Source organism: Dermacentor silvarum, chromosome 7 (genome assembly GCF_013339745.2).
Source record: "Dermacentor silvarum isolate Dsil-2018 chromosome 7, BIME_Dsil_1.4, whole genome shotgun sequence".
Lineage (NCBI taxonomy): Eukaryota > Metazoa > Arthropoda > Arachnida > Ixodida > Ixodidae > Dermacentor > Dermacentor silvarum.
This window is the reverse complement of record NC_051160.1, coordinates 166,182,570-166,194,890: the sequence shown is the minus strand read 5'-3', so window position 1 is coordinate 166,194,890 and position 12,321 is coordinate 166,182,570. Positions and strand designations below refer to the sequence as shown.

The window sequence follows — 12,321 nt, the reverse complement described above, 5'->3', positions numbered from 1 at the left end:
CGCACTTCTCGACGTCTTTTCAATTCACTGAGCGTTCAGCGTCTTCACGGGTCTACTAACGCCTTTAACTACTCGTTTTTGCCAGCTGCGATAGCGGAATGGAATAAACTACCCGAATTGGTCGTCCTTGAACGTGATCACGTAAAATTTCGTGATTTATTTATTATCCGCACAACCTATGTAATCCTTGTATTACCTACAGCTCGCCTCTCGTTCTGTTTGTTTCTTTCAATCATGCTTTTTAAAATTTTGATCCTCTGTACCAAGTGTTCTTGAAATGTATTTCGCTCCGCAGTGTGTATGCTGCATAATATGCTTTTTCTAGTAAGTCTTAGCGAACCTTGTTAAACCATGTCTACCCTGTTTTGTTGTTGTTGTTGTTTTAACTGCTTTTTATTAATTGAATGACTTCTCATGTGTTTTCCCCGCTTTTATATTTTGATCACTGACCAGCTTTAGTGTATTTTGTATGTGTACTCCCCCCGCCCTCTTATGTAATACCTCAAGGACTTGAAGGGAGCAATAAATGATGATAATGATGATGACTTCGGGCACAGCAGCGAAACTAAGCTGCCGCGGTGAGCACCGCAGCCGTCTTTACAAGTCAGTATAACCACGTAGGGTCAGGGCACCGTGGGACTCGTGGTGAGCCGAATGGAGCAGGCGAGCAACGCGGCCCGTGTCCGGTCGACCAGGTCGGTGCCGTCGCGCCGGGCGTCGTCCACCGTCGCCCACAGGCCGGCTGCGCACAGGTGGGTGCTGCCTGCCTTACTCAGAGGGGGTCACGCTTTCGGTTTTCTATTGTACTGTATGCATAAGCGCTCATTTGCACACTAATACAAACAATTTCGGAACGGGACGGAACACGCACCACCCCATTGTGTAATAGATGCACAATCTACTCGCTCCAATCGCAGCCTTACTTGTTCGTCGATGTCGTATTGTTGAGCTGAAAAAGGACGCGGAAGAATCAAGTGGACAGAACAGACGCTCTGCTTACAATTTAAATTTACTTCTATATTTTCCATAGAAGCGCCAAGGCACGCACGTGCAGTCAAAAGGCAAATACAGTGCTACAGGGCGCATTCAAAGTCGGAGCATGCGAAAGTTAAAATAAAAAGCTACCGAAAAACAAGGCCTACGAAGATACGAAGATAGATTACTACGAAACCTACGAAGATAGATTACTTATTTATCCGTCAGCGCTACTGACTGGCAAATAATGCGCGTGTTTGATTGCGCGCTTATCTGAGCAGCCTGAATTATGTCTCATATTTCTGTCTCATATGTCTCATTTGTCGGTCATGTATGAGACAATTATGTCTCATATGACGTCGCAAATCAAAATCGTATTATGTGGTTTAATGCCCAAATGCAGCACGCAGGCGATGAGGCATGCAGTAGTGGAACGCTTTAACATGCATCTAAACCTAAATGCACGATAGCTTTCACATGCAGTCTGCTATTTCCCCCGCCAGTTTAAACGGATGGCGGGGGCTGGATTCACAAAGCTTCTTGTTCGTATGAGTTCTTCTTGCATAGCCCGGGTGCCTTCGTGATAATATGTCCACTCTCGGGACTAGTTGCAATTCGCTATAATTACGAAAATATTCCAGCGCGAGAGCTTTTTGTGAATGCGGGCTCAGATTCTCTTTGTACTTTGAGTTTGGTGGGCAGACGTTGCTTATTAGCGCAGAAAATAAAAGCGAGAGCCTCGCTTTTTGACCCAAACTGCAGCGCTGGAGCGTCACTGAGACGTCACGCTTTTCAACGTGCTTTGGCGTGTTTTAGCTGAATTTTGTCTAATAAAAAAGCGTCTCGTGACCTGCTAGGTTTTGTATTGCCTTCCTGGGCTCTGCAACATTTTTTTCCCTAAGAGCACGGCCTAGACATATAGAGTATCATCCATGGGAAGTTTCCCCCAAGGCTTTCATGTCAGTGCGCCTAATTAAAAAAGTTACAAGTATTTAACCAGCCCTCTCCTCTCAAGCCAAGTCGATTTAGTGCGACCATGCTTTAGGTACAGCTGGTATGGAAAACAAGTCGACGTGTGTCACAGATTTAGGTGGTAGGCAAATAGAATTCATGCAGCTTAAATGGTTTGAGGCGGGTCCACAGGGTCTGCAAGAAGAGGCAAGTCAAGGCGAAGTGAGCCGGCCGAGCACTCAATGAGGGCAGAATGACTGGCGAGAAAATCGAGACCAAGAATGAGTTCGTGAGGGCAATGCTCGATGACTGTGAGGAGAACGACGGTGTGTCGCTCAGCAATGGTGAGTCGAGCAGAGCACATGCCAACAATAGCGACAGTCCCTCCGTCGGCGACTAGTACAGCTCGGTTCGGGGCAGGCATCAGAATTTTCTTGAGCCGACGATGAAGAGCAGCACTAATAGACACATGCGTCCGAAAGCGCCCCGGTGGCAATCAAAGCGCACACAGGAACATTGTCAACAAGAACGTCCAAAAGATTCTGGCTCGTGGGTAACGTCAAGCGAGGATTTCGTGCCAATGTCGTCAATGCAGCTCCACCCCCAGAACCTGCACTGTCTAGTTTTCCGGTCGGGGGTGCTACGAATAGGTCGGAGAAGGAGCACGGCGTGACGGGGGCGAACGAGATTGACGGCGGGAGGGGGAAGGTGAGCGGGAGTAGCGGGGTCATGTCAGAGGTGTCGCAGGGTCACATGATGGGTCGGGCATATAAGGAGCAAATGAAAAGGACGAAGCAGAGGGACGAGGGTGGTAGTCAGAAGAATGGCATGTTGGAGAAATCCAGCGGCTGTGGCAGTGGCGAGCGATATGCCCAATGCGTCGGCAGTTAAAACAGATCGGCTTGTCGTCCACGGTGCGTCATTCGGACGGGTTGCGTTGTCCATAAGAGGAGTAAGAGGAGCGAGGTGGGAACGGGCTTGGAGAAAGGTTCCGATCACACGAGACGAACGGTGTGCAGGCCGACGTTTGGCAACTCTTGTCGGACAACGGTCTGTACCAAGAAGATCGTCGCCGGAGAATGATCAGATGACGGGGATGAAGGGGCTGCGGGTTGTGCTGCTTCGACCTCACGATGAATGATGCGGGTTAAGTCGTCCCATCGCGAAGGTTGGTGGAATAGGTCATCACCAGATGACGTAGCAGCTGTGCTGGGATACCCGACGGCTTTTAGCATGCTCGAGACGGCGGCGTTCCTTAGGATCGTATGAATGCTGGGCTTCACGAGCAGGAAGGTGCCAGCCAGTCTCCTTCCTGCTCGTGAAGCAGCAGCCAATGGTGACAGCCGAAGTGGACCGTCTACTAGGTAGACTCTTACAGTATAGCCCTCCTGGTGTCGTTGGTAAACACCAGTAAATTGAAGGCGTCGTCAGCAGTACCTTGGAGGACGTAATTAAGCTTATCGTTCTCCTTAATGTTACGTCCTCCGACAGATATCTTGAGAGCGATTTGCGCTGGGGGCACAGTCTAGAGGCGTCGGCGGCTTGTTTGCGTTGAAGCGATAGACAACAGCACGCATGTCTCGCTGCTGCGGCCGCGTCACCTCAAGCCAGCGTTTTGACAGCGAGTGTCCGCGGTCATCGAGTGTGATATGTTCATGTTTGCTGTGCTGGCTGCCACTATGCTTGTTGATTTAGCTAGCAAGCAAATATTTATAAGTTGATTCGGCCTATAATGTACTATCCTTACTTCGCATGACTCTACTAATTTGCTATCGCAATCGATGCTTCACCTGTCGGGCGAAACTGCGGACTGCGGTGTTTTTATTTTGTACGAGGTAGAACTCTCGGTAGCCATGTCTGCTTTATAAAAGCGCTTAGTGTCACGTTTTATGGGTGGAGTGATATTAGGTGGCAGATTCCGCCAAACGTGGCCCGAGATAGTTATGCTAGGTTGTATCAGGAATGGATGACTCAGTTTTCTGCACGGTGGACCAAAGAATACTTACACATTTAGGGAATTATAGCATTTTAACGCGACACTGTTAATGGCCTCGTGTCGTAGAAAATCCGGCGTCGGTGTAGGCTTCAGCGTCGGCGTTAAGCATCGACGTCTTGGGGAAATAATCATGCCGAACCACAGCATCCCGAACCACCCCGACCACACAGGCCCTCCGCGTGACGCAAGGCGTTAATGAACAAAAATTGTATTTCTCAAAGTAAAATTCATCAGAAAAATCGCAAAGTAGAACTTAAATACAACCTACAGGCATGATAGCGTCGGATTATAATTTGAATGTACGAGAAATCTTAATTCTGTTACGAGGAAACTCAAACACAAACCCCCTTTCTAGTATTTCTACCATAACAACAGCGGCACGCTCGGGTAGGTTACTTGCGAAAACCCCATCCACACGGCGCTCCACTCCTCGGCAGCGTAAAACCGTAGCGGCGCACAGAGGCGTAAGTGGAGAAAAAAGGAAGCTGCAGCTGCCAGGAAGCCCGACAAGCATTCAGGGATCTTTGAGTGCTATCGCTTCACTCTTGAAGGCGAAGCTTGAGCGTCCTCCAAAATATTTTGATGCTTACAGTAAAAAAAGGGGCATAATTAATTGTATTGGTAGGCCAGAGGAACTGAAGCGCAAAGTGTAGGAAGTTTGGTTTCTGCTAAATCGGATAGGGGGGGGGGGTATAATTTCTTCCTTTTGTCAATCAAGTACGGAAATGATCGCCACACTCACGGAGCTCATGAAGGGGTCGTCTTCTATGTATCATCGCCAGTTATTGTTCTTAGGCATATTGTCTTTGGCACTACATGTTTATTCAGCGTTCCTCCAGTAAATTCTATGCAGGAAAGTCGGTGTTGCGAGACAATAGTTTTTTCGCGTTAGTTTTCCGAATATCGCGTCCGCGACATCACTCTGGTTCACCTAACAACCCTATCCAACTTGTTTGTCATTGAAAGCACTTAAAGGAAGTCACAAGAAGAGCCGAACCAACCAACTGCGTAACACTGTATGTCAGCCAACTAGCCAAGCTTATCGTCTCAACAATACTACGAATGCACATAATAGCCTTTTGTGATCACGAACAGAGCGCATTTCTGTTTGAACAGAAATGATGAGACGCGGAGCATGAATGGTTCCACCTAACGAAGTTGGTTAAACGGAGCTTTTAGGCGCCTGGCGGCAAGCGTCGGCGTCGGCGGCGTAACCGAACACAGCGAAAGATGAAAGCTAACGCGGATCGCAGCGGGGGATGAAAGACGCGAGGAGCCAAGCAGAGAGGAGGGCGCAGCGGAACCATGAGGTGGAAAGTGGAGGAGGGTATGGCGAAAGCGTGAGAAGAAAAAGCGTAGTGTGGCGACGATTGCTACGAGATGGCGCCATCATCCGTGATTTTTTTCTTTGAGACGCCAAAGGATACCACTAGATAAAGTTCCGAAGCGCGTGGCTAGGTACGAAGAGTGTTGATGGTAAGATGGTACTTGAGTGAAGTGGTTGCTCCAAGTTTTTCGCTATCTACTGCACGGTCACAAAAAGTCCAACAGCTTATTGAAATAAGAATGCGGTTTAGGGGGGGGGGGACAGAGAAATGATATGCAGTAGGCAGGAGAGTGAGCTGGAAGGTAGACTGCCGGTTTGCTACCCTATAGCTGCGTAACGGGCAATTAAGTAAAAGCGGAAAGATGGAAAATGGAGAAGGGAAGCAAATGCTGGAGAGAGAGATGAGAAGGAATTGTTCAGAAACCATCGACGATGATTGTCTTCTAAAGCGAATAGCCCGAGCGATCTAATAAAAGAACGAGAGAGAGCGGACGAGCGACCGGGTGAACGAACAAACATTTTTTTACCTATACTGACAACGAACAAGCATCCAACCAACCACGAAATTGGCTGAAAGAGCCAAAGAAAACTATTCGTGTTTTAAAAGCAGGCGACACTGCGGAAGCGGTCACACGTCAAAATCTATACTTATGTGCCCGCCGCGGTAGCGTTACGGCTATGGCATTGCTTGAGGTCGCGGGTTCAATCCCAACCACAGCATTGTCATTACCGTGTGAGGTAATGACAATGCTAACCTTCTCCAGGTTATGAACAATATCGCGCAACAACACCTCAAGCAAACACGTCTCGGTGTGTGTTCTGTGTATTGCGCAAACAGACAACTCTGGTGCACGCAACGTGACGTTTAACATGAAACATTCGCGGTCAACATCGCCACTAATTATCGTCAATCAATTCACACAGCACATAAAGCTTTGCTTACATCAATCACCACAGTGCGTGGTATTCACGTGATGTTCAATGTTTATTCAATTATTTAGAACCCCGATTATCTTGCAAAAACCATTTGAAGCCAAAAGGACGAATTTTAGTAAAATCCGTGTGCTAACTATCTCCGCCATGTTGTCAGCTCACGTAGACGCTATCGCCACAGTTTCCTCTAGTAATTATTTGAAACTCTATGCTTGAAACAGCAAACTACTACTTTGCTGCACCATTCCTAGATGGTGCAACATTACGTTAAACTCGTTCGCGTGGATAGGTACAAAAAATTGCCTCGAACTTGGAAAGATAGTGCCGCTTTCCAAAATTGGAGGACGCTTAAGCTTCGCCTTTAATAGTGGAACGCGATAGCGTTATCGAGCTTCGTTCGCATCACATTTTTCTTTATCAGTAGGCTTCATTCACTGCAACACTGAACGTGGGAAAGCCAGCTTACAAAGACCAAGCTTACACTGCTCCCCTTAAAGTCGGCTTCACTTTAAATACCAATGCATTGCTGGGAAGAAAATTTTAAATGAGAAATTTAAGCCTTCTTATGTCAAAATGTGAAGGCCCTGGGACCTTTTTACAGCGAAGCTGTATACCTCTACCAGCCAAGGAAATTTTCATCTCGGCGCAAGCAAAAAACGCCAGGCTAAAAATTGAATACAAACAGCTCATCTTCTTTGAAATCAGGCATACAGCATACAGCTCAGCCCGCATTTTCAAAAGAAAAACCACAAAACAAGCATCAAAACACCATGATGGATGATAAGGCGCGTTTCGGTAAAGATTAGGTTTGGAGCTGCTTCGAAAGGGGTTCACGTCATTCAAAGCTCTCGTGAAACCAGTGTCTCTGGTTTCACTCTTTGTAGAGGCACGTGTGTGAATTCAAATGACGTCACAATGGGTAATCGTTGTGGGTGTCGTTTACAGCGTTCCTTCTCCTGCGTGTGTTTCCCGGTAAAGATTACGGTTGCGTAAGCTACTCCGAGTGGAAAAGTACCCAACAGCATAGAAATCACGTAGTCATGTAACCACGCTCTAGCAACTCGATCAGTTCATTCTAGGCTACCATGGGTAGACCACAGATGTAAAGACGCCAGAAGAACAGCGTTTTTAATTGTTTATTTATTGTTTAATTTTATTATTTGTTTGCTGTTGCCCCGAGGCGCGCGCGTGTCCAAAATTTAGAAAGGCTCGGTTTTCAACCTTCCCCTCAATGTTGCCTAGAACCAAAGTACAGTGAAACATCAGAATTGGAGGACGCTTAATCTTCGCTTTAAGAGTGGAACGCGATAGTATTCAAAGATCCCTAGATGCTTATCAGGATTTTTTCTCGTATATTCAATTAGCCATCCGACCCTATTGGCGAAGCAGCGCACTGACAAGGACAAAGTGGAGAGACACAAGAATACACGATACTCGCTGCTTGTGTTTCTCCACGTTGTCCTTGTCAGTGTGCTGCTTCACAAATAGGGCATGATGATTATTCACCAACTCGCCCAACTTTCCACATTAGCAACCCGGCGCCATCACGTCTGTAGGTTGTGGTTACGTCGTACTTTACGATATTTCTGGCGGCTTTTACTTTGAGAAATTCATTTTTAGGAGCGAAGCTCCTTATAGCGGCACCCGTTCCGTCCTCGTCGTCGTAGTAGTAGTAGTGTGTAACCAGTCTGAGAAAAATGAGAAAAAAAATTCCGAAGTTGTGTCCGTAGCGCGGAATCAAACCAAGGACCCCTCGCTTCCGAGCGCGCGGCGTTAGCCCACTACGCCACGAAGCGCACATAGACACACGCACCACGATGGCAATAAATACCCAACATTAACGAAAGGCCGCGTTTCTAGCGCGTTTCTAACGCGTTTTTGCTAGCGCGTTACGGCCCGTGTAAGAAGCTAGTGTAAGACGCTGTGGCCTCTCCGCCTTACCTTCAACGCGTTTCGAACGCGCTGCCCAAGGCGGTGGCAAGTCAAGTTCAAGTCGAGGAGCGTTTATGAATACGGGGGGTATACTCTCTCAACAGTCATGTGATGGCGTCGGCAAACGCGGTGCACGTTCCGGCATGTGGAAATGGCTGCGTAAGACGCTGTGGCCGCTCCCCCTTACTAGAGAGTACTGCACGTTTCTAACGCGTTTGTGCTAGCGTCCTCTTAAGGGGACATGTGGGCCTTTGACCGAAGATTTTTTTAAATCTTTATTCTTTGAGGTATAGCACTGGAAACTCGTATGTATATGTAATTCTTTGTGCTTATTTCAAATGTGAGGTCCATTTTTGTTTATCTCCTTTGGTTCCAATTTTATGCTTGTGTCCTTTAAATATTTTGTGCACAGATTTGCAAAATATCGGATGCTTATATTTCTCAAAATAGGGTATCAATGACTTTTGTATGATTCAAGGAATGCCGTAAGACCAACCTTATTGCTATATCTTACCTAGAACATGAGTTGTGTGGCTTTGAAGTTGAAACTCGAAGGAGTGTTTTTCTGGTGCTTAACTTTGAAGTCTCGCAACTCGTGTTCTAGTTAAGGCAGAGCAATAAGGCTGGTCTTACGGCACTCCTTGAATCATACAGAAGCCATAGACACCCTATTTTGAGAAATCTAAGCATAAGATATTTTGCAAACCTACGCAAAAAATTATTTCAAGGAAGCTCATATAAAATTAGAACCAGGGGAGATAACCAAAAATGGACTACATATTCAACATGAGCACGCATCATTGCATATAGGTACAACTTTTCAGCACCATATCTTGAAGAGTAAAAAAGTTTTTTCTAAAACCCACTTCCCCCCGTAAGCGGGAGATCCGATGATTCCCTCCGGAGCTTCGCCCACTCATCATCATTCACCCCGTGGATATGCTGTGATTTTTTTTTGTTCACTAGCGCCTTGCGCCACACGGAGGACCTGTGTGGTCGGGGTGGTTAGGGATGAAGTGGTTCGGCATGATTATTTCCGCCAGACGCCGATGTTTAACGCCGACGCCGACACCGGATTGTCTGCGACAAGGGCCCATAAACGCAATCGCATAAAAAGCGCTGGTATCCGGCCCGCGCATTCAAAAATGCATCTCAACTTGAAGCCAATGCTTGACTTCACCTAAACCATGCCTGGCATGAACGTGTCCAGGGCCGGTATTTTGTAGGGATGCCTTATGACTTATTTTATACTGTCTTATCATCCACCACTCACGACCGGCTGATCCCGTTGATAACGCGAGTGGACCGTCGCTCTGACCACTGACAAAGCGCGATAAGCGCGAAAAGGAATTAGCACCGGAATGGCATCGCTACAAAATACCGGCCCAGGATGCTCATTGCATTTCTTTAGGCGCATTTACGATAGGCGTCATTGCGATCAAGTTGGATTGGATTCTGCGGGTTTACGTGCTAAAACCACGATCACCTTTATGAGGCACATCGTAGGGGGGGGGGGGGATTCAGGACTAATTGATCTAGACCACGTGGGGTTCTTTAACGTGCACCCGATGCACGGTACAACATTGGCCCCCGTCGAAATGCAGCCGCCGCGGCCCGGATTTGATCCCGCGACTCGTGATTAGCAGCGCAACGCCAAAACCACTACGCACCGACGACGGATCAAATCGAGCATGGGCTTCAGTTTAAAATGCGTTTCTGAATACGAAGCATGGAGTCGTTCAGCAAGGTCACTCAAATTACAGGGCTTTATTATTTTAGCACTCCAGTGCACTGTACTTCATCAAACGTAGGATCTTCAGCAGTGCCTTCGTCTCCTTTTTGAGGGAATACCGTATTCTCCAAGATCGTCTGCTCAAGAAAATCAGCCGGTATAGTTCTACCGCGATGGCAAGCGATCACCCCGGCGTGCAATAGTGAGGACAGTGGCAATGCCTACGTTCCTCGCCGCCGCAATCGCCAGACGTAGCAGTGTCGCCTGAGGTATGGGAAGCGATGCACTGCTCTCCAATGTATTTGAAGATTTAAACGAGAGATAAACACAACGTGCACGAGCGAGATGACTGATGCGACAATGATTCCAGATAGAACCACGTAATACAATGACACTCATGAAAGTGTACCCCTCGGTCGTGTAAGTAGTGTTCATCGCTGGTTTTCACCTCCCGTTGCTTATTAACCGCCGCAAGGTTTTCTGAAACGAACTACCACAGTCAAATCTGTCGCTCTCTTTTTGTAGCTCCACCGCAATTCGTGCAAAGAGTTCATGAGTATTGATCAGTATTGCATTGCCTTGACCGTGCACATAAGATTTTTGTTCCTCACCACAAAATTGGACCTTTTCATTCTAAATATTGCCATGAGTGGAATCAGCTCCAGCATAGTATTGTGAGCATCACGGATCAGTGGCACTTCAAACATGCCATACCTGACGTCATTGCACCTAAATAACGGTAGCTGAATGCATCTAACGAGGTAATCCAATGAGCATTGCATCTGGCGGCTTTCTTCTTGCTTTACACTTGTATTATTATTAATATTATGATTATTATTGCTTTACACTTGTAAAAGTAATGTGTTTATTGTTTTTGTGTTGTATTATTATCGTTATTATTTAAGCAGTAAACTTGTATTATTGCGTTTATTTCCTCATATATTTCACTGCGATTGTAAACAGATGTTTTCGGACACATTTATGTGCATTTGTGTTGCGTTGCTGACGTACCCGCCCCATCTATAATGCTGAAAGGCCGCATGGGCGAAATTAATGAAGAGAGAGAGAGAAAAAAAGGTTTATTTACAGAAAGGCAGAGAGGTCGGCCTGAGCTGTAACTTGCTCTGGCCTGCTACTCTACACTGGGGAAAAGGAACGGGGAGGAAAAGGGTTAATAAATTATGATGATAACGATAAAAGGCGGAGGTGTGTATATACAAGTTTACAACGTTAGTTGTGTACCAAGTGGTCCAGCTCTAGACCTTGTTATTCTTCGCGGGATTGCATCCCCGGCCGTGATCCCAGGCGGCGTGCTGCGTCTACTGTGATGGACGACGTGTCAGAGGCCCTGGACGAGCTCATCACCCTGACCGACGAGGCTCCCGCGTACCGGTCGCCGCCTCCGCGGCGGGTCAGGCCGTCGGTGCTGCCACGTGGGAGCCTGAATACCCACGTGGACCTGCTGGGAAGCAAGTTCGACCAGATGTCGCTCTCGTCGAGCATTGACCCCATGGAGTTCACGTGAGATATATGTATATATACGCGCCCCATGCACAAGGCCGTTCCTCAGAACCTGTATACCCTCCCAAAGTGCTCTAAGAGAATACCGTTTGTTAGAATTCTGCTTCAGCAACAGATATTGCGCCACACTCTTGCCTGGAGCATTCCAACAATGGGCGGCGAAGCGGGGAAAGTTAATTCGTCACAGGTGTATGACAATCGCACAACTCATCTGTATGAGCGCCTAATCACGCTCTTCACAACTACTGTGAGGTCTGTTTGCTGGCCCACGCCTTCGCTCGGGTGCAGCAGCAGCTTCCGTTGCGTTCGAACGTGGTCGTGGCGGGCTCTTCTCATCCACGGCTTCCTCGCTGGCCGCGTTCCGTACACGGCGTCTCCTTTCACCCTTCTTTCACCACGATAGCCTGACCTCCAACGCGGAGCGGGTAACGCGACGGGAAAAGCAAAATTACAAATTTTGCTAAAAAAAAAAAAACGAAACCGGCTTACAAGTTATATATTTGCAGTAGATATACGCAAGGTAACTTTTATTTCATAATCATTTATCATTCAGTTTTAAAGCCAATTGTGTCTCACACATGTTGGGTTGCCTTTTCATTTGATATGTCGACGTCATCGCACGCTGGCTTTCGCCACATGAAAATCGTTCCAGAACTTGCAGTTAACAGATTCGCTGTATAACAGTCGTACCAAAGCAGCTGCTAGGTTCAGGATGCACAGCACAAAAACAATAATAAAAAAAATACGTCCGAGTTACGCGTCTGTGTGAGTGCAATTGCTCACTAGCATATAGTCTCTCAAAGGAAGTAGCAGCGCAAAACCATCGCTGTCTCCACCTCGCAGCAGGCTACTCAAGCTATCTAGGCAAGCCCATGGTGGACCGCAGTCAGATCGGCGCACGTTCAATCGAGACGCAACAAAAAAGCACTTTCTTGGAATCGAAGCATTATCTCT

General features: G+C 47.2%; 1 protein-coding gene across 4 annotated transcripts in view; it reads left to right on the top strand.

Moving 5' to 3' along the window:
• LOC119458669 (inactive serine/threonine-protein kinase TEX14) overlaps positions 1-12,321 on the top strand; it is a 139,222-nt gene that overhangs the window by 63,860 nt on the left and 63,041 nt on the right. For all 4 annotated transcript variants that reach the window (XM_049671364.1, XM_049671363.1, XM_049671362.1 and 1 more), the window contains 2 exons: positions 622-752; positions 11,152-11,367. In XM_049671364.1, coding sequence (XP_049527321.1) covers positions 622-752; positions 11,152-11,367 — 347 coding nt within the window. The remainder of the gene's footprint in view (positions 1-621; positions 753-11,151; positions 11,368-12,321) is intronic.